A 23,473-nucleotide genomic window follows, 5' to 3' on the forward strand; every position below is an offset into this window, starting at 1 on the left:
TCCAAATTGGGTCAAACACATTCACAACATTCACAAATTGCTCCGTGTCTTTCCTCCTCCTCACTTCCCCCCTCCTGTGGCATCTCACCGGTCTCAGTGATGTCGATCAGGCCAAGCAGGTGCATCAGTTTGAGGAACATGATCACCAGGCAGACGATGCCAACTGTCTGGAGTCCCTCCGTCTCCCATCTTACACTCATCTTCCCCTCTTCTTCTATCTCGTCTTCTCTTGTTATTTTCCTTGCTTATTACCCCTCTATTTCGACATCACTGGACTCTCTATAGACACCTGTTTTAATCCATCTGCCTCTCACAGTCTCACTCTTCTCCACTGCCTTTTCCTGTCTCTGAAACAGTGTCAGTCACTCATCACTCTTTTTATGTCACATTTTTTTCTTGATGATTCTTTATTTAGCTCTCCCCCTCTGCCTTTTTAATTGACTGCCTGTTTTTTTTTTGTTGTTTTTTTTTACCCCGGTGATCTGTCGTGCTCCAATGAATGTTACAGGATTTTTTCCACAATTAAAAGCAGGGTGTGATGGTCCAACTCCCTCATGAACGTCAAATGCTTCAGATGAGAGTAAAAAATCCCCCCCAAAAATCTGGATCACCACGTTAATCCACAGGAAATCCAATCACACAAAGAGGAAGCTCAAATATTCTCACACCACATAGATTAGGTTTTTGGCAAAAAGCTGAAGCTGGCTTGGGATTTCTCCAGTAAATATTATTCCTGCCGTCAGTGATAACAACAATAAAAAAAATTATCCAAAATTCACAAGGAGGTGCATCAGGAAAATCCACCACAGAACAAATGACTGATGCTGTGCAGCTTCCTCCTCTATAGCCTCCCTCCATATCACACCTTATTCTCTGCTAATTAACCTCTGAACTCCTGAGGAAGCAGAGAAAGTTGCATTTCTCCCATTTCCATCAAAACAACCTCAACACGAGACCGGAAAATACATCAAATCGGTGCAGGACGGCTTTAAATAGGCATGGCTGACAAAGATTAGAATGATTTCTGCTAAATGTGACAAGCGGAAAAATAATTTGCCTTTAAGGACACAATGAGGGTGGTGACAAAGGTCAACAGGTGTCCTGAATCTCATTTTCCCAGTCATCTCCGTGATCCACTTTCTAATTGTTCCCCCGTCTCTCTTGGGATCTGCAGCACAGATTTAATGCCTCAGTGGAGTCCTGTCACACACTCATTCTCATGTAATAAAGAAAAACAGTGAGAGAAGGCTCCCTCAGGCCCTGTGACACTTGTTCAAAGCTCATTTTACTGTCTGCCTCCCTCTAGTGGAGACTAAAGAGACAACATGCACAAAGTGCATGATGTAATATGAGGATGTAATTCCATAGACTAAGAAATTGTTTTTCTCTCCATTCACAGTTATGTCCATGCAGACCTTCTATAATTTCCTACTCATTCAATTTGAAACTTTAACAATAAAAGCCAGCGATAAATCATAGATAACAGAGTCTACCATTAGTGGATTGTATTAACTCCTAAGATCATAAGATGCAGCTTCTTAAGCATATTGCTCTAAATAAACAGCATGAACTGAAAGTGACATTCATCTCACATCATTTGTTTTTCAGATCCTGGAGGATGGAGCCATTAAAATAAGAAAATAATAATTAAAAATGACAGCTCTTACATTAAGCACATACGGGGCTGATTGATGATGCTGGAGGTGACCAGGATGGACAAGATTAGAAATAAGTACATCAGAGGAACAGCTCAGGTTGAGCAGTTTGGACATGTGCAGAGGAGGCAGAGTGAATATACCAGAGAAAGGATGTTAAAAATGGAGCTGCAGGGAGGAGGAGTTGAAGACCACAGAGAAATTTCATGGATGTAATGATGGAGGATCCACAAAGGGAAGATATGGCAGAGGAGGACACTAGAGACAGATCTGCTGTGGTCTGATAGTTCCCTCAACTCATTCGCACTTTTATAATATTGCTGCTCAAATTCACGGCAGGCTAAAATGACCTTTAGGCCACCGGGAAATGTTTTGGTGCTTCCACTTGCCAGTCCACTACTGCCTGCTATTTTGATTTTATTGATTCACAGTTCAAAGAAATCTTTTTATCTTTTACTGTGCCTTATTGTAGCCCCTCAGCTCATCAGTGATCTGAAACAAACAGCATTAAAGCTCCTCTCACTTTTAGTTGATTGCCTTCTGATTGGCTGCCCCTTGCAAACAGAAGGTGGGCTGATATTATAGAAGTTTCAAGAGTAGAAAAAAGTGTCAAAGCTAAAGTCTAAACCCTGAGCTTTCCTTTCAGAGGAATTAATTGCACATATGCTGAACTTATTTGAAACTTTGGCCATATTAGATAAAACAAGAAGAAGCACAGTAGGTCCTGTTTAACTGAAAGCATTTTCTAAATGTACCAGCTTTGGGAAATTGATGATATGAATCATAAATTCTGAGTAATTTATTAAATTGATCTAAAGGGCTTCTAAGAAACATGAAAATGAGCAAAGAAACCAGAGATGAACAGAGTGAAATACTCACTTCCTCCTTATCTTTTCTTACCGTACACTGACGCCACTTGCCACTTAAAATATCCAACACAAACCGCCAGTAAAACACCAGATACTGGTATCAGAAAGCCCCGAAATAGGGCTCATACATCTCTAAAGCCAAGGCTACCTCTGCCATCGATTTCATCCCAAAATAGGTCCAACCTGGACTGATCCCAAAAATCGACATCAGAGAGCACCGGCCTGAAAGGTCAGTGGTTTGGTTTTAGATCACATCACTTAACTGAACTATAAGCACACACACATTTACACAAACACACACAACAAGTGCCAATGAGTGAATATTTTTCGTAGGGTGAAATCAAAGGAGCTTTTGTTGAGTGCTGATGATATAAATAATTCATCAAATAGGCCACGGCATCTTCTGATTAATAAGCGACCACTAATGTATTGCTGATGCTAAATGTGGAATGTTTTAGCACATACACAGTACCAAAATGGATTCTGAGATAGCCTCCTGATGTGGTTTAAAACATACTTTAATAGATATTTGCCTGTCTGGTTCCCCCACGAGATTATAATCAACTCTGTTGTGAAAACACTGAATTAATGAATATTTAAAAAGCCTGTTGTATTGTATTCTCAATGATGAAACAACGAATCTTTTATAAACACAACTTAAAGTCAAAACATTGAGGCAGGAAAATGTGAAAAGAAAATTAATATCTTAAACTGCAAACACAAAGACAGAAAAAAATGAGGCGACATAGAGATCAATTAATTTCAACAAAACCTCTTGGGTTACATCTAAGGAAGACCAGTTCAAGGACCAGTCCTGCTTGTCATCCAGATGTATAGGGATTGCACCAGTTGTGACTGAAAAATGGTTCAATCCCAGACAAATTAACTCTCAATTAATATTAAACTGTGGTCTTGTCAAAACATCCATAGTACCCGTCTTTGTTGCTGCTGATGGAATCAACACACTCTTGGAGCTAGAAGATCTTTACCACCTCATACCACAATACCTGTATTCACTTTAGATTTAACCTCCTTTAGCATCACACTTAGATTTTGATTTATTGAGCTCTTGACTTTCCATTTACCACACACACACGCGCACACACACACAGTAGCATGAATGTAAATGACAGAAAAAAACTCACATCACTTATACACCTGGAAGAAGTCACACTGCCAGGGAAATTAAATTAGTGCACATAATTGGAGCTAATTTTTCTGAATTTCAGGAGCTAGACTCCACCCAAAACACTCCTCTTCCGGTCATATGTCTATAAATACCTACTTGCACCACACACACATTTATTCTTGTTTCACCCTCCCTCTCCCAATGAGGCATTCCCTAAACCGCAGCCCCTCATTATCAATAATAATAATGAGAGGCAACTGTTGTGATTTGATGCTTTATAGATAAAACTGGACTGGATTGAATTGAATTTAACATTTTACATTTTGGGTTGGTGTCCTACTGACATGAATTAAATAACATAAACAAAATACAACCTTTCATTTTTATTGCATATATAGTTTAGCTTAAAAATATGCATTAAGCTTTCCTGCCATAAGATCCCGATGCACATATTCAAGTTTTAAAAAACAAAAAAAAAACAAAACCTTAACTGAGTGTGAGGGTGCATGATTTAAAGGGCACAACCACAAACTCTTAAAGTTGCTTCACTGCATGCTTCTTCAGATACATAGATTTCTCATTTCAGCATTAAACAGTAGTATTTTTATATTAATATTAATGTTAACTTTACAGTATTAAAGCAAAAGCTGATTAAAATTTTGTATGTGGTGTTACACCAGTTCCAGTTCATTGTATTAAACTGTAGTAACTGTTGTAATCAAGTGGTTGAAGATCAAGTGACTGACTTGACCATTGAAGAATATTCCACTTCTTTGCCTTAATAAACTCCTGGGTTGCTTTGCCTGTATGTTTTGGGTCATTATTGTCTGTATAATGAAACACTGGCCAATCAATTTGACTGCATTAACTGGATATGAGAGGACAGTACGTCTCGGAACACCTCAGAATTCATTAGGTTGCTTCTGTCCTGTGTTACATCATCAATAAACACTAGTGTCCCAGTACCACTGGCAGCCATGCACGCCCAGGAAATCAGACTGCCTCCACCGTGTTTTACAGATAATGTGGTATGCTTTGGATCATGATCTGTTCCACACTTTGCCATCATTCTGGTAGAGGCTGATTATGGTTTCATCTGTCCAAAGAATATTTTTCCTAGAACTGTGCTGACATTTTTAGATGTTTTTTTTTTTTTTAAGAAATTGCAATCGAGCCTCTCTATTCTTGAGTTTTATCAGTGGTTTGCATCTTGCAGTGAGCCCTCTATATTTACTTTCATGGAGTCTTCTCTTCATGGTAGACTTGGATATTGCTATGCCTAACCCCTGGAGAGCATTGCTCATTTGGTTGGCTGTCTTTAAGGGGTTTGTCTTCACCATGGAAATGATTCTGCGATCATCCACCACTGTTGTTTTCCATGGACGTCCAGGTTGTTTTGTGTTGTTCAAATCACCAGTGCTTTTTTTTTTTTCTTTCTCAAGATGTACCAAAGTGTAGATTTTGCCACTCCTACTATTGCAGAAATTTGTCTAATTGTTTTTTTTCTGTTTTTGCAGGTTAAGGTCGGCTAGTTTCACCTGCATGGAACACTTATTTGACTGTACCACGTCTTTTCACAGCAAAATCTTCCACATATAAGCACCACACTTTAAATCAACTCCAGGCCTTTTATCTGCTTAATTGATAATGACATAATGAAGCAATTGCCCCACCTGCCTATGAACTAGCCTTTAAATCAATCGTCCAAATACTTTTAAAAAATGGTGGCACATGTTAAGCTGAAACTCCTAAACCCTTCATCCAGATTGAACGTGGATACCTTCAAGTAAAAGCTAAAAGTCTACACATTATGTCCATCATATAATTTAAAATGGAGTATGTTTCAGTAAACGGGTAAAAAAACAAAAAAACAAACAAACAAACAACAACTTGTGTCAGTGTCCAAATATATATGGACCTAACGACCTAATGTAGAAAAAACTTAAAATCCATCCAACTACAATAGCAGATATATATTCCACTTCCTGTATCGGTGATGACGCAAACATTCTGGTGACAAGTACTTAAAGATGATTAAGGCAATTAGAAGATGATCCAGGAGTGGGATAATGACACTGCAGTTGGGAAAGTCTTAGTGGGAGATGTTGAAGTAGGTAGTTAAATAGATGAAGGCACATGATGGGAATTTTGGAGGCTACTCAGGGATGGCCAGTGTCCTTCAGGGTCCTGGAGGAGTACTCGGGGCTCCATATTTAGGCGGTCTCAGAGAAAGCTTGTTCGATACTTTATGTATAATTGATGTGAAGTAATGCTAAACCTGGGTGTAGGCTCTAGTATTGGAGGAGAAGAGGAGGAAGAGGCAGAGGTGGTGTTGGAGGAACTGAAGACAGTAAAGATTGAGAGGAGTGATAAATTATGTAAGGACATTACTAGCGTTTTTGTTGAATTTATTACTTATGATGCCGAGCCATATGAGAGGCACTAATGTGCCGACTGGAGCCTTCCGGCTGTAATTGTCTTGGCACAGTGACTGTAGGGCACTCTGACTCGCTGGCCTTCAGCCCAAAACTCTAGTCAAAGGGAAAAAATGCATCATTCAAAGAGCAGTGTCTGATGTTTCTTTTGCTGTCCTAAAGGTACGCTGCCTGTTAGCCCTTCAAGGCTTCATGAAGTATCAGGCATAAAAGCCCATTAAACTTTTCAACTCTGAATATAACATTAGAAAGAAATGTTAAAAGCCCCCAAATATTACAGCATCTACAGAATTTTGAAAAAGAAAAAAGGCAAACAAACATTAGAAGTACTTTAATTGGATTTTTCTACTTCACAGACAAAATGTGAACAAAGACTCAACAGAGACGATGTAGTCGTGACCTTTTTTCCACTCTTCGTTCAGGCTTTTTGCAAAGACGCTTGTACATGGAGTGCTATAAATAAGGCTGCTGAGGTTTGTCAACATGATGTCAATTTCTGATTAAAACATAAAAACTAGGACATTAATGCTTTTGAACATTAAAGTGAAAAAGGTCATGCACTGTTATCTTATTTGAAAAAAGCACACAACATCTAAGAGTTCAATATGTTCTGTCGAATGGGCTAAAGTTCCTCCTAGCCGATGTGTCTGACTCATACACAATATAAAACTTCGATGTAGCTTCCAGATCAGAAAAATAAAGCCAATGCAAAGTGTCTAAAAGCTGTATTCAACATGAAAATTACCAGATGGAGATAGCTGTGGTTTCAAAAAGATATTTGGCAGTATAGAAGTTTATTTCTGTCTTGTCCTCTGTAACCTCCCTCCCCTGTTTCCTGCTCAGTCACTTATTCCGAGTCATATTAAACCTTAAAGCAAAGGTTCCTATGCTTTTGTCACTTGAAAGTAATAACTAATAAGAATAACGTATAAAGCTTAATATTGTATGGTTGTTATTTACATAGCTCTCCTACAAATGCTACCCTGGGGTAAATGCGTTTTTTGGTTAAGAGCACATTAGCTGTGCCACCTATTCATAAAGAACTTGAAATAAACTGGACTCCAATAAATATGAATTAAACATTTTGAAAAGTTAAATTTCAGTATCTTAAATTACTCCTGTACACGTGTTTCATAATTTGTGAACACGTGCTTTTACCTGTGTGTCTGCTCTACTTATATATGTATATTTCTTTCTTTATTTTTCTTTTCTTTTCTTTTTTTTTTACAATGAGTGTTGTAATTTCAAACATTTATTTCTTATGATTTAAGCTCACAGAGTCAGGCTTATAGAAAAAGTCAGACTTATTGTTGAAATTGCATTCCTTATATTAATATATTAACATGTAGTTAAAACATCTTTGCACTGATAGAAAGAGGACTTTCATTGGTCCATTAAGCTCATACTGGACTGTATGTGGCCCACTATGTAAAATAAATTTGACATCTCTGATCTGAAGGGCTCATCAGCTGCTAAACACCACAGTTACTTCGTCTTCGCGTCTATGTTTCATGACTTGCGTTTGTACTTTTCTGTGATGTAATCTAGACAGTATAAAATAAACCAAAATGAACTTATCTTAGTTTGTTATAGGAGGCAGTGTGGACATCACTATTTGATCACTCTCCAAATGATTGACATCCACTAAGAAAGACTACAAATACTAGAGTTAAATTTAAATCCTTTAGATATGCTTAAAAACCAGCACAATGGGTCCTGTTGGTTATATTTGTCCACATATTATTTTCATATATTGTCTATAAACATATTAATACTTAATAAATATTATTAATCAATTAACATGTAAGCAGCAAGTTGTAACTGTTCCAAATTTCATTGGTGATAAAATTCAAATGCAGAAAACCGTTGATTGGCTGAAGCGTACAGTTTATTAAAGATACAGTGATTAATACTGGAGTATTATTTCCTGTGTTAAAAATAAGTAATCAGAAGTCTTGGATAAGTCCAGCTGTGTTTACTAGGAGACAGAGATTAATCACAGAGAAATCTGATCATGCGGTGGCGGCCTTTAAAAGTCCAAAAGTTCTTAAATGTCAGTTTTTCACGAGCTCATCCTGACAACTTTTTCTTTTTTTGGGCAACCCTTTACACAGTTTGTTTTGCTAAACTCTCAAGGGAGCAGACTATCTTTATTTTCATAACCAAATTTGGAAACAAGCAATGTTATGTAAAGATTTTTGTAGAAGTGTTTCCATAATGGCATGCAACACCACAGTTTATTACATAAACCATAAACCGCATTAAAGCCTCATAACTTAGAATTTATACGCAGTATACAAACATTTAATAAATGATTTATAGCACACTATAATGTAAGCAGGTACAAGTGTTTATACATGCACATGTAAACAGTAATAACTCATTGAGTGGAGGCGGAGGTCTTATAAGTTCAAAAGGCAACATGATACAACTCAGCGGTCTTAATGTAACGTTATAATTGTTGATTGATTATTATTAAACACTTTTGATATTATCATATAACTAACCTACAGTGCAGTGCACTCAGGCAGTGCTTAAAGGTGTATAAAAATTTACCCAGCAAAGGCTGCAGGTGGGCCGTTACCTTCAAACGAGGACATCGGCTCCAGGATCCCAAACTGCTTGAGAACTGCCATGAAAAGGATGATGACCACGCCGATGGCGAAAAGCTCCATGCCCTGGATCCCCATGACTTCAGAACAGGCAGGAGCCCACTCAGGGCCAACCAAGCCCCCGGGGATAGATGAAAGAAAGCTCGGGTTGATGCGAGTTAGCGCTCTACTCAACAACAAGCGGTGTCAACAGGGATGAGCCAAGAGGCAACAGGAACCGGCCTGGTTAGTGGGTGACTGCATGAAGTTGTCTCCAGGCCCAGGAAGCAGCATGAGAACCAGCTGGATGAAGGCTCCTCTAATGTCAACACTGATGCTGAAGTGGAAAATATGTGGAGGCTGACATATATGGAAAATCTTCCTCTCTGGACCCATGAGAAAAACTGGGAGCTGTGTCACAAGCCATTTATTAGATCAAGTTAAAGGAGACTTTTAGAGCTCACAGTGGAAAAGACACACATTACTTCTCAGCCTCTTAATCCGGCTACTATCAGTCTTCGCTGCATAGCGTGGACTAATAAATCACATCTTGGTTTTAGATTAAAATGTCATTTAGAAAAAGCAAAACAATGCGGTGGAGCGTCGGTGTCCATTTTCATGAGTTTGCACTCATTTACTAGGAGAAAGCCAGACTGAATAGGACAGGCTTATTGAACAGAACATCCAAGAAGAGAACGTGAAAAACCCAGGTCTTCTCATCTTCCATGCCATAAAATGGCAAAACAGCATTAGAGATCATAAATAAATCACTCCATTACAATTTCGAAACCGCATGAGCAATCTCTAAAACCTCAGCTCTGGAAACAAAAAACACTTCTTGTTTTATCTGCAAGCTGAGAACTATCTGACTCTCTAACCTCAGCGGTATCCACTTTAAACGGACCGTCCAGTCAAGACGGAAAAAACTGAACTTTGCTCAAAATAAAAAAATTCGGATGAAACAACAATCTACCCCGAAACTGATGGGACTTACTTGATGTTTAAAATCATTTAAACAATCACTTTTTTCTGCTCTCGTACTCTTACAATAGGAAGTAATCCCCACGTCCACCATTCAAGCGTAAATTGAGCGTCCACAGTTAAGTTTAAACTTGGCATCGCAGTCCACTCTTCAATGTTTGGCCAAATCCAAGTCCAGATATGGAAGAGTATGACCCCTGAGAGAACATACTCAGAGCAGCAGCAGCAGCAGTGTCTGGGAAGGGAAATCCTGAGAAACTGAGAGTCGCTGTGGGGAATGAATCCTCCCCCCTCAGTGTCTGCCTCACTCACATGTACTTTCCCACCCCTCTCCTCTTTCTCTGCAGCTTCCTGAATTAATCTGTTGCTGTTTCTTGCTACAACTTTTCACCCCTCAGCTCAGTTGCTCCACCTTAAACCTTGTGCACATTCCATCCTTCTACTTTTTTTTTTTGAACCTCTGGGTTCCTCCTTTTCTTCCCTCTGTCTATATGTGCTCTGGAGCTTTCAGCCTCCTCCTCCTTCCCTCTCTATCTCATCCGTTGTTCCATAACTATGGCCAATAGCAGACTTTCTCCCCACTCTGTTGAGCTCTTTTATGCAAACTATTCATTCTGCATCCACCTTTTAAGGCTTAAAACGTTTTGGGGAGCAAATTGCAGTAATGCTCATCTTGAAGAGCCCTCGATAAATGGCCTCTGATAAAGAGCTTTATACTGTCAATAAATAGCTGCTATCCGCATGTCACTTTGCGGCTGTTTTGCATCTCTTCCCTGGTTGTTTTTTCTTCCTTTTCTGGCTACTTTGTGTTTCTTTGTGACAATTTTGCACCTTGTTTTTGCAGATATGCAGTATTCCTTTTGAACATGTGCCATCTTTGTATCAGCTTTCTGTATTCTTTAATTGTTTTGCATTTTTTGTGGCTACTTGAGTCACTATGTTGTAATTTCTTGCGGTTTTTAAGCTGTTTTCCTTTTTCTGTGTTCCCATTTTGGTCTATTTTGCATCTGCTGTAGGTGTTTTATTTTTCTTTGTATTCATTTTGTGAGTGTTTTACTTTTCTTTGTGATGTTTCTGTACCTCTTTGCAGTAATTCTACATCTTTTTGTGGTTATATTGTGTATTTTTGTAATTTTTCTTTGGTCAGACTGTATTTGTGTTTGTTTTGCATCTTTTTGCAAAATGATTTCAGTATCTTCTTGTCATTTTGAAATTTTTGTGCACATCTCTTTTTATAATAGTTTGTTGTGTCTTTGTGGCAACTTTGTAAGATGTTTTATTATTATTTTTTCTTATTCTGGTACATGTTTTTAGTTATTTTGTACCTTAATTTTGCATCTTATAGCTTTTGTGATATTATTATATTGTTATATTATTTCATTAATCCACATATGATACACATTACACCACTGTGGCTCTGCCAGCTGCGTTACTGTCACCATCCTCAGCTGATCCTGTTTGCATATGAGGGCTGGAGTCAAGAATTCGAGGTTGAGCAAACGCAGAGATCAAATAGGAACATCAGCCTCCCTACACGTGTAACTTCTTGATCTTTCCACTTATCTGTTTTACTCTGAATCAGACGTATAATGAGTCCTAATTATGCATCGCTAAACCATTTTAATGATTACACAGAATTACTGGAACATGGTCCACAGTTTGCCAAGGATAACATGGAAAAATATAATTGAGTGAGTATCAGCGTGCATAAGTATGGTTGTGTGAGTGCGTGTTTAGCAGGTCAAAAGAGGATAACTGATGACTCTGCATTTGCTAATGCATCAAGATAAGATGTGTGTGTATGTGTGTTTGTGCGCGTTATTGTATTGACTTGGATGGAGAAAGGAGATGCAGATGGGACGCTGGAGCGGGAGAGATCAATATCTCTGTGGTGAGGTGGTGGAGATCCCCTCTGTTTTTCCTGCTCCTTGTGAATTTAACCAGAAAAACCGAGGTCACCTATTACTGACAGAATCACGTCACTGGTTACTCTGTGGTGGGATTTATAATGAGTGTCAAACTTACATTTTTCACACAGCTTTGAAGGAGGGTTTGACAGGAGACAAGCAATAATGAGCCAACATTAAATACACACACACACACTGCATGCATGTATCTGGGCATGTGTGTATACTTATGAATAATTGTGTATGGGTCTATTCTGAGAAAATATCAATGCTGGCGGATTTCCGTGTGTGTGTGTGTGTGTGTGTGTGTGTGTGTGTGTGTGTGTGTGTGTGTGTGTGTGTGTGTGTGTGTGTGTGTGTGTGAGACCATTAGGACACTAACAGGGTTTAAAAGGTAGGCTTGTTGCTGATGCTGACACAACAGTCGGTAAATAGGAAGAGAGGACCCAGACTGTTTCCTCTGAGTCAGACATATCAGCAAAGATCTACTGAGATTGGAAGACACACTTAAATAACACTTAAGCCTATTCAGTACAATAGCACTAATTCACAAGAAATGACTCCTTGCTTCACAAGTTTTAATATTTACATAAGAAGTTTGACCAGCGACTAAAATTAGAACTTCAAGCCACAGATTAGAACACAGATCTTATTGCCTGTGAGCTGACGTTGCTTACCAGTGCACCACCGTGCTGCCCTCAAATATGGAAGCAATACCTTTTCATAGAGTATAAAGAGACAGAAACATAATTTACATGTAGAAATCACTGGCTATTTCATTTGTTACACCTGTTCCAATCACAACCCGTGCATTTAGCTATGTAGAAATGATTAAAATGACCTGCTGTAGTTCAAACTGAGCATCAGAATGGGAAAGAAAAGTGATTTAGGGGACTTTTTATAAAGATGTTTGTTCTATACTTTTCAAATGTTTCATAATCTTGTACCGTCTCTGTTCAGAAAAAAAGAGATGATCCGAAAAAAAAGTGTGAAAATGGGTGAAAGTGCTTTGTTGGTGACAGAATAACTGCTCGTTACAACCTGGTATACAGAAGATCATTTCTGAGTGCAGAACACGTCGAACCTTGTAGGTGATGGGCTACAGCAGAGAGAGACCACACCGGGTGTCACTCCTTTTATTTAAGAGTAAGAAAACTAGAAGCAACTTCACTAACAGACTGATTCAATTCCTAAAAATACACAATATCTGACTGACAAATTATCATATTATCATTAATATTTGTCATTTCAACTGCTGTAATATTAATACTGTAAGTAAGTAATAATGTGACATTGTCTGTTCCTACCTGAGCGGTGGTACCTGGCTGCACTGTGGCCACAGTGAGAGAGGCAACTGGGCCGAGAGAGGCGCCTCCTGGCCTCCACAGAGAGCGCAGCCATCACAGCTCCCATAATCAGCTGAACTGTCACAATAGCAAGACGTCTAACAGGAGAAGATCCAGATTTTAAATGACTGAATGTAAATGCTTGGTCGTGGAGATCAATGCTAACAAAATGCTTTCAAATGTCTGAGCCGCCCGCCAAGTTTGACTCCGAGCACCGAAAGTCTCAGCTCAGCCTGAGAGGAGGCAAACGAGCAAATCTCACCTACTAACAAAGGCAAATGGAAAAAGCGACAGGTGAGAGAGACTTTTGTGTGTGTGCGCGCGCGTGTGTGTGTGAGGCCACATTTGAAAATCTGTTTGAGTTTGCGACACCACGTCACAGCGCGAGAGGGAGATAAAAAAGAGAAAAGGATCAAACAGCACAGCAGAGCTTCTGACCTTTCACATCACACATGTGGCAGACGCCCCGACATTTCTTTTTTTCTGCCTGTCTCACTCCCTTCCTGTCTTCAGATCGTTCACCTCACATAAACATGACTTCGACTCCTACTGTCTCACAAATTTCTGTGGCTCTGGAAAGTCAAACAACTCCCCAATATCTGTAGTACCTCCAAGAGCATAAGGGAAAGTTTTATGCTTGTCTCTTTTGTGTAAAGAAACCTTAATGTAGTGCTGTTCAGCAATACTGCATTTGGGTGTACGATCAGACTCATGCACACAGATGCTCAGACAGCAGCTCAGACAGCAGCTGTGAATTTAACAGACTGCAAACAAATCTGGTTGCTGTAGAGTTTTTCCAAGTAAAACAGCAATTCTTCTCCGTTTTCTCCAGCGATAGAAACTCTGTTTTAAACATACCTGCAGATTTCCTCCACACAAGGGTTAATGGATAAAATAACCCAAAGATTATGTAGTTATCCAGGAATGCCGTAAAACTGCTCATGTATATCTAAAAATGTAATCATAAAGGAATATAAAGACAGGTGCAGCTGTTCAGCCTAGGAACAAATGAAGCAAGGAGGGAGTAAGAATCTGAGCTCCAAGGGAACAATTAAAGCAAACACACAGTCCCACTGCATGTAAAAAATATGACACGTGTACATTTTACAGGTCCACTAACTCTTTGCTTTTAGTTTACTCTTACAGTATGCTTTGAGTTATTATCCATTTCCATCCCATCATTAATAAAAACTGCTGGCACATTTCCACTGGCAGATGTTATGGCATGGGCCACACATGTCCATGCCTTAACATTGCCTGAGCCATGCTTTGTTTCATGAGCTGCTTCTTTCCTCCTCCATACTTTCTCTCCCCATCATTCTGGTACAAGTTAATCTTGGTTTCATCTGCTTGAATCTTTTTTTATCCAAATATACAGACTGAGTCTAATCCGACCTTCTTGTTCTTGAATGTAGCCAGCGGTCTGCACCTCCATGTAAGTCTGTATTTACATTCATGAAGGTCTCCAAAAGTTGATTCTGTACATCTGGACGTAGCGTTTTGTGGGAGAAATGTTTCGTCACTCATCCAAGTGACTTCTTCAGTCTCAGCTGACTGCAGGTTTCCCCAATTATAAACTTATAAACAGTAAATTTGCATAATGACTGAAACCATCCCACTGAAGGAACAATGGGCTGGGAGGTCAGTTCCTTAATCATAATTATGCAAATTCTCATGACCATTGATCAACAACCACTGATCAATGAGTACCATTCACAGAGAGTTGGGGAATGGCTGCAATCACAGCATTGTAAGGTGGTGAAAGATGTACCCTTAGGCCCCCTCCTCGATTCAGAGATGGTCTTTCCCTTTTCACGTAAATGGCCTCCTTGACTCCGCGCTCAAACCAGCGTTCCTCCCTGTCCAGGATGTATACATCCTCATCATTGAAAGAGTGTCCACTGGCCTGTAGGTGTAAATAGACTGCAGAGTCCTGGCCTGATGAGGTAGCTCTTCTGTGTTGTGCCATCCGCTTCGCCAGAGGTTGTTTGGTTTCCCCGATGTATAAATCCTGGCAATCCTCCTGGCACTTAACAGCGTACACTATGTTACTCTGTTTGTGTCGGGGGACCCAATCCTTGGGGTGGACCAATTTTTGGCGCAGTGTGTTTTGGGGTTTAAAAGCCACAGAGACCCGGTGTTTTGGTCAGTGGTTGTTGATCAATGGTCATGAGAATTTGCATAATTATGATTAAGGAACTGACCTCCCAGCCCACTGTTCCTTCAGTGAGCTGGTTTCAGTCATTATGCAAATTTACTGTTTATAAGATTTGGGGAAACCTGCAGTCAGCTGAGACTGAATGGATGAGTGACGAAACGTTTCTCCCACAAAACGCTACGTCCAGATGAACAGAATCAACTTTTGGAGATTTACTTACCTGGATGATTGAGCGTGCATCAAGACATTCATGAAGGTGTTTTTTGAACAGAGACTTTGACAATGACATGCCAACCTCCTCTTATTATTAAGTTAGATGTTGAGAAGCTGTTTTTCTTTAACCAGTTCTGTCATTGGGCACTGCAGTTTGCTTCTGAAGTCTTTGAGCTGAGCACGTATAATCTCTTTAAGAAAATACCAGATTGATGAGATTTTGAGATAGGTTTGTGTTTTTAGCCTCCCTCCCTCAATTAGATCATCTCTTTGGACATCACGTTGACATACAAAATGCAACTTTTGTTGTTTTTTTTAAACTTGTACAAATATGGAGAATTAAACAGGCTTATAGCTGATTTTCTTTAGACAGAGCTAGTCAAGCTGTTTATCACCTTATTTTTTATTTGACTCTTCAGACCAGAGCCGATAAGTGTAAATTCCAAAATGTAATCTCATTTTCGTCTTCACTGCATTATAATGAAATACTCTGGCTTTTATAGGCGAGTCTCTGCTTGGTTTATCTATCCTAAATAGAAATTATCGAATTATTAGCAAATGGAAAAATAAATAATCTAATTTATTAAAAATTTGTCATTTCACAGTTTTCCCACCAAAGACAAGGTCTCTATCATTTTGGATATTTGCAGTAAATTTAAAAATCAAAATTATAAAATTATAATTTTTAGCCCATAAAAAGCTGTTTTTTTGACTGTTGTCATAAAACCAAGTTTGAACTGAGGAATGTATTTGCCATGTTATATCCACTCTGTCCACCAGAGGGCGTCAGACACCAAACAGCAGAGAAGAGCCACTCGTGTTATTTCACTGACACAAGAAGAAACTGGAGATATTAGATCAAATTTTGATTAGATCAAGTTTGTATATGATCTGATTACTGCCAGATCATAGACAAGCTTACTAAGCCATAAATGAAAAGGAAGACAATGTGTGGTTTCTCACGACATCTGTATCCATGTTTGACAGGAGAACATCAGGAATAAAACAAAGCAAGAAATGTAATTTGTAAAGCCTGCCTCCCTGAATCCACCCTGTTATTCGCAGTATGTTCACGAACATGAGTGGAAATCTGCGAATGCAAGGAAATCTTTAAAGGCTGTGCACAGATTTTAAACACCCTGCTGCTCAGTCAGAAGAGAGATGACTAAATCATCCAAGTCTCTTTAATGCCCGTTTCTTCCCAAACAACCTACCCCAGGGACATAAGACGAAAACTTTACTGCACATTGCACCAAGTGTTGACAGGAACTGCCCTCTACACTGTCAGTAAACAGCACCCCAGACATGTAAACTTGCTCTACGTCCTCTCCAACTCCAAGAGCTGCAAAAACCATTTAGTGGCCATTGGGGGAAAAGATGGCATCTTTTTCACACTTTTTACACTCCTGCTGTCTTTGCCTCACTCCTTCAACTTTTTTAATTTTCCAATTAAAACTAAATCCAGTCTTATATCCATATGAGATAATCTCCTTTTCATAAACCCACCTCAGCCTGGCAGGTTCAAAGCCAGGCCTGGATGTGTGATTAAAACAGTCTTACTTTTCCGCTCCCCTCGCCCTGCTACGGTTGTTTTATTTTTAAATTTCTCTTTATCCAGCACCGAAATATCCTCTCATATTCCCTTATCTACCTCTAGCTAGTGGATCACTGGAGACCTGAGCAGAATTTGGTTAGAAATATTCAAACAGGAAACAGCTGAACAGCAGAGAGTTTAAACTGAGGAGGAGGTAAAATAAGTTTTTCATCCATCATCCAGAGTTGTGTCTTGTCACTGTCCTGATATCCTGAGGTGTCCTCACCTGTTTGCACAGAGTTTAGGAGCAGAAAGGGAAACAGCAAACATAATGAGTCTGAACAATTTAACAAAGAAGGTGATACAAGGAGGGCTGATAAAGAGGAAACAGTGGGCTGGAAAAGCAAGAAGTATCAGGTGCTGATTCAGCTGGTGGTGGCTTGATGATGTTTGCTGGAAGAAAGGACAGAAAAGGAGGACAGCAGATAGACTTACATCTAATCAATGCTGATGGAAGGACATAGAGACACATTCATAAAGGACAGATCAATAAAAAGGAGAATAGAAGAGTAATAAAAATCAAATTTTGGAGGTCCCAGTGTATGCTTAACACAAGAAAAAAGAGCACTTCTTGATTCTTATTTCCACACCATATTTTCATCCTTAAAGTACTTGTGGCAACATTTGTAAAACAAGGCAGACACATGCACATATTCAGCCTGTTCATAAAGTCAAACAACCAATACAATCGTACCATTGATGATGTACTGTAATACTTCAAATGTCTATCCATTTATTTCTGATTATCCACCTCAGGGTCATGCTGAAGCTGGGTCAGGGTCAAGCCTACAGCCAACTTTAAAGCACAAATGACCTGACCCTTATGCCTGTTTTTGGACTGTGGGAAGAAGCTAGAATACCTGGAGAGAACCCACAGAGACACAAGAATGTAAACTTCACATAGTCCCCAGCTGGGGGATTTAAACCCAGGGTCTACTTTCTGCGAGGTAACAGTGTTAATCACTACACCACCATGCCAGCTTCCTTTAAAAATGAACTTTCAACTTTTGTTGCATAAATGAAAGAATTCAGCCTCTGTGGTTACAATCATAGCCTGCTCTTTTTATCTACATTTAACCAGCAGCATTTGTAACTTTACATTAAAGTTAGGCAGTTTAACTCAGTGGTCCCAAACTAGGGATCAGGTCTCAGGATAAGTCAGTGAGATCATTATTAAGAGAGAAGAAGAGGAGGAGGAAAAAGAAAGCCCTGATGCACCAATTCTATACAAATAATCTCTTATTTGGTATCTTTGGAGCCTGAACTATCATCAAACCATCTGAGAGATTTTAGAGTTTCTGAAGAATTTCTGAAAAAAAGGTTTTTGCTCAATTGACTTAAGTTTAAAAAATTGTGAATTTCCATCAGATAAATGTGAAGGACTACAAGTATAGACAAACATATAATAAAACTGCTCAAGTTAAAGCTGAAAAGTGGACTTTGTTACTTATATGACAATAATGAAAAGCATGCATGTAGATTTTTTTAAACTGGAAATAAATAAACAGAGTAAAGGAGGACAGAAAACAAATCAGCTTTTGTTTATAATCTGCTGTTTTAATAAGCAGAGTGAAAAATGCACGACCGAACAAAAAAGAAAATACCTTGAACTAGCGTCCCGGTGATGAAGCCAAAGAAGCAGCGCAGCAGCTTGGTGATTTCCTTTTCACAGTGTGCCCTGCATGCATTCATCATCCAAACTTTGGCCAAATAGACCACACAGTGTAAAAAAGAAATGCTGATCTTGCAGGAAAAATCAGGAATGTGATAAGACACAGAAAAGTCTTCTGATATAAAGGTTGTTTCATTTGTCCCACTTTGCTTACAGGTGATCTTCACTCCCTCCTCCTCCTCTCTCCACTACCCTTGGTGTCTCAGATGAGGTGACTCGAATCACCATTGCTTTCCTTGAACACGACCCAGTCTGACAAACCACAAAAGAACCCCCCTCCCCCATCGCCGCTTTTCCTGTTTCAGCCATCATCAGCCATCGTGGTCACTGGGACCACCGTGTCAATGTGTACAGTCACGGAGAAAGAAATCCCAATATTCTGCTTAGCTCCCTCCCTCATTTTCCTTCCATATCTAATCCGACTCATATTACACTTTTCGTGTTACAGTCACCGATATCTCTTCGTCTTTCAGTTTCACTGATACGGCCTTCTTATCTCACTCTTCTTCCCTGGTGTGAGAGTAACTTAAAGTAGAGATTAAACTTTATGCTGACTGAAATGAAAGAAGTCATGCATGCCAAAACAGAGTGGAGCTGTGCAGTATAGCTGACTTTATTTATAGGAACTGTTTATTCGTGTTTTTCCTGTTTTATATCACTTTAAATTCAATATCTTTAGGCTACTTTAACCAAAACAAGCAGCATAAAAACATCACGGCATGCTTTAAGTTTGTTTAGCGGCTGAAATGTTAATTTTCTTTTTTTACGGAGAGGATATTATGAGTTTATGACTTCATAAATCACGAGAGACAGGAGTATTCCCAGATGAAAATGTTCTACAAATCAGCCTCTGAATAATATATGAACAAACCTCGGTGCTCAGAATACAAACTGGATTAAAACTGGAAAGTTTGGTTTGTGCATTTGTGAGCGGAGTGCAGATTTCCATAGATTTTTATACATTTTAATTAGAAACTGCTATTTTACATTAAAAAATGTAAGCAACGTTAACACAATGGAACTTACAGTTTATTATAATTTTTTTTTGTATTCAAAGTTTTCTGAAATTTGCTGTTTGGATGTTTAAATGTGTAAAATAAGCATTAAATGTCTAGTGTGCAGGTTTTCTTTACACATGATGAAGAAGACATGTTATGGAAGCTAAATAAATAAATCTGTGCCTATGAAAAAGTCTCATCTTAACATAGATGATTCATTCATTCATTGCAGATATCTGCCTCCCACCAAGTGTAAGCACTTAGTTTATTATTAGTCTGATTAGTCTCAGGAATAATCGTAGAACACAACACATTTGTGAAAAAGCCTTTGTTATCTGGCTTTAATCCTTTCTTAACCTTAAAAAGTCCAGTCAAACTTAATCAAGCTTGAATACATGGTTCATAAAACTAGACACACTTCACTTGATTTATTCACAACTTCACCCATTGAGTGATAAGTAATCCTGAGCTAACAGGAGATATCTGGAGTGATTAATACCTAACTTCATGACTCACTATTGCAACAGAAACATATGCTCAAACATTTCAGTATCCCCTTGGAATACAGTGGATGGATAAGAATACTGTGCAGCCTACACATTACACTTAGAGGAGCTGTGTGGCCATGGAAACGTATTCCATGAAGCTCCTGGTGCAGTTTTTGTGCTGATGTTAATGCCAGAGGAGGTTTGGACTGTAGCCAGAGCATTGGCGACTTTTACATACCTACCTTTGTGACCGATTTGCTGTGGTTCCTAAATTCTTCCACTTTACATAAAACCACTTACAGGTGAATATCTAGGCAGACTGCATGGCTAGGTGCTTGATTTTACACACCTGAATTTAAAGATTAAGAAGTGTCGCTCAGTAATTTTGTCCACATTGTGTGCTGTTGTCTGAGTGCTTTGTAATGTCTCTGTATTTACTTGATTATTATTATTTTTAAATGTTTTGCTGTCGGTTTTGTGAAGATATTTTTTTGTAATTTGCATTTTTATCAAGCTGCAGTGCACTAAGCTCTCAGAGGCATCACATTATGTGGATGATGTGTACTAAGAACTACCTCTTCAAATTCTGAGGTAACACTACTAAATAAAAATTTAAATGTAGTTTACATCTTTATACACGCAAGTAGCAGAATGATCTTAAATATATTTAATGTGACATAAACCATGCCAGCTACACATAAAAGTTGTACATGGTCACTGTGATGTCAGCCAGTTGTGCGTAAAGTCCCATTTTTAAACCTTGAGTTGAGAACATTCAACATAACTGGTCTATTTTTAAATCAAACCTCAAGGAGAGGGGAGGATGTTACTGAGAAACCAAGGAACACTGTACAATTATTCCTGAGAGACTTATAAATCAAACCCTACAGTGTTTTATTGATTATTTTACTCTTAATGGGAACAAGATTCACATAATGTGTTATGTACTGTATTGAATAAGACTTTTAACTAGCTCTTGAGGCCATAAACGCAGTAGGAAAATAATTACTGAGATCACAAATTGAGTGAAAAGTAGGGCCATTTTCCTATAGAGTGCTTTGCAGTCAGACATCTTTTTACAACCAGGAGTCGCCACCTGCTGGTCATTAGCAAGAATGCACGTTTTAAGACAAGCAATTCTCTTCACTTTTCACACACATAAACATATGTCCTGCAAAGCTCACCTGAGTTAATATCTGCATAAAACATGCTACAACCAAGAACAACGAGCAGGAAATTCAAAGCCAATCGGTAAAAAGTTTCTTTTTGAAGTTTCAGCTTTACCAATTTAAAACTAATACTGAATAAATACATCAAGACTAAAAATAAGTGATTGAAACTTGACTACATTACCAACTTATATGAAGTGGAGACCATTTAGATAACATCTAGTGCCAAATCCGTTTAATGAGGGTTCCCGGGAGAACAAATCTGCTGGACAGCAAATGTACTGCATCATGCAGACAACAATTTTCTATTATTATAGGTTGATTTCTAAAACCAAGCCCACAGCCTAATAATAAAGGGTTTGAAGGCCTAATGGTTGTGAAATTCAATTCAATAAAGGCTCCAAACAAAGGTAAGAACGAGCATCCAAAATCTGAAAGAAACACATTTATGTACACTGAAATGATCATTGTTATCCTTAAAAACACAATGTACCTGAAAATAGAAATTATTAAACCCACTGTCTGTAGTCCTTCGTGTCCAGCAGTGTATAAACTGCAGTTATCCTGCTCAAACCCTGCACACTGTCTCTAACTCTCCACACCTAAACTACACCCACACCACTGATTCACATCTTCGTCTCTGCACTGCTATTTTTAGCTGCTGGCCATTATCGAGGTGAGGGTTTGCCCACTTCCACTACTGAATCTCTCTCGCTTTTCCCTCGACACCGCTAAGATGAAATAGATCCCATCACAGCCCCACTTTTCTTTCTCTCTCTGTGATTGTTAGTCCTGTTCTTTTTTACTCACTGCGCTCCTGTTTCCTGCAAACAAAGAGCTTTTTCACTGATCTCACAGCCAGAGGCAAAGAGGAAAAGACCTGAAGGATTACTTGAATCTGTTAAAGATTGATGAAGTGCATTAGTGCACATCAAGGCATGTAAAACAAACAAACAACCTCAAAACTAATAGATGTAATTTGGTTGCACAGGTGCTTGGGTGGAAACCTTCAAGGTATAAATATCTGTGCTAAATCACTGGAAGTCCCTCTGTGCACAGTGGTGGACATTATTTTTATTCTCTGCTGGAAACAGCCAGATATTAGATTTATAGTTAACTTTCTATTTTCATTTAAGCAAGCATGATTTAAAAGCAGAAATACGAGAAGTACGAGTTCTTCAAATGTGTCCATGTGGATAAAATTGTTCTGCAACAGGTTTTAGAGAAAATGTACAAAACAGGTCTATGACTGTGTGTGTAGCTCTCCTAATGGGCTTTACTGATTGCATGGGCTGGCCAGAGGATTGGGCATAATTAATGACTATGACCCGAACCTGTCTCTATAAGCCCAAAAACAAACAAAAACAATCCTGGAACAATGATGCAAAAAAAACATAACCAAACATATTTTCCAGCATCTCCACATCCAGGTTTTATAAGTTTTATCCACTCAGTGATGAAAAGTGTTTTCAAATATTAGAAATCGTTTTGTCAAAAACTTTGATTATGTTTTTAAAAAAGTGAAGAACTGCTACCAGAGCCAAGAGAGGACGAGAGGAGGAAACACCAACTCATGGAGAGGGTGGTGTGTGTGTGTGTGTGTGTGTGTGTGTGTGTGTGTGTGTGTGTGTGTGTGTGTGTGTGTGTGTGTGTGTGTGTGTGTGTGTGTGAGTCAATGTCTACCTAGTGTACCATTACATTACATTACAGCGTGAACTGAGCTCAGACAGGTCACAGCCACACACTCTGCCTCATTGTGTTATTTAAATGTAAACTTTAAACTGATTGGACACAGAAATGCATGCCTCCAATCATAAAAACAAACAAACAAACAAACAAAAAACAAATGAAAATAAAGTTTAGGAGCAGAATACAGTTGGGGACAAATATGGTGTTATGAGGCAGGGATGAGGAAGGAGAAGGAATAGAGACAGAAGTGAAGTAAGGAGAAGGATGGACAGGAAGAAGCCAGGGGTAGGACAGACAGATGATGAAGGAAAAGGGAAGGAATGAAAAAAAGGAGGGATGAAAACAGGAGTAAACAAATAAGAGAAAGATAGAAGGCAAGTAAGTCAAGAAGGAAGTAGAAGAGGCAGCAAGGAAAGAATAAAGTCTGTAAGGAAGAAAGATGATGGTGATTAAGAAGTGACAGGGAAGGACAAGAAGAGGAAAGGAGGTCATGAAGTGCTGAAGAATTGGCAAAGAAAGGAAGACCCAGAGGAGGCAAAGCCCTGATGAGAGCACACTGAGATGATTTGGGTTTCTTCT

General features: G+C 38.9%; 1 protein-coding gene across 5 annotated transcripts in view; it reads right to left on the reverse strand.

Moving 5' to 3' along the window:
- kcnip3b (Kv channel interacting protein 3b, calsenilin) overlaps positions 1 to 23,473 on the reverse strand; it is a 55,186-nt gene that overhangs the window by 9,693 nt on the left and 22,020 nt on the right. For 2 of the 5 annotated variants that reach the window (XM_040050989.1, XM_040050988.1), the window contains exon 1: positions 8,673 to 14,450. The exons of 1 other annotated variant lie outside the window; for it this stretch is intronic. In XM_040050989.1, the coding sequence (XP_039906923.1) occupies positions 8,673 to 8,778 (106 nt within the window). In that variant the 5' untranslated portion in view covers positions 8,779 to 14,450. 2 more of the 5 variants (XM_040050985.1, XM_040050987.1) reach the window with 2 other exon arrangements.

Source organism: Simochromis diagramma, unplaced genomic scaffold (assembly GCF_900408965.1).
Source record: "Simochromis diagramma unplaced genomic scaffold, fSimDia1.1 OVJJ01000131.1, whole genome shotgun sequence".
NCBI classification, from domain to species: Eukaryota; Metazoa; Chordata; class Actinopteri; order Cichliformes; family Cichlidae; genus Simochromis; species Simochromis diagramma.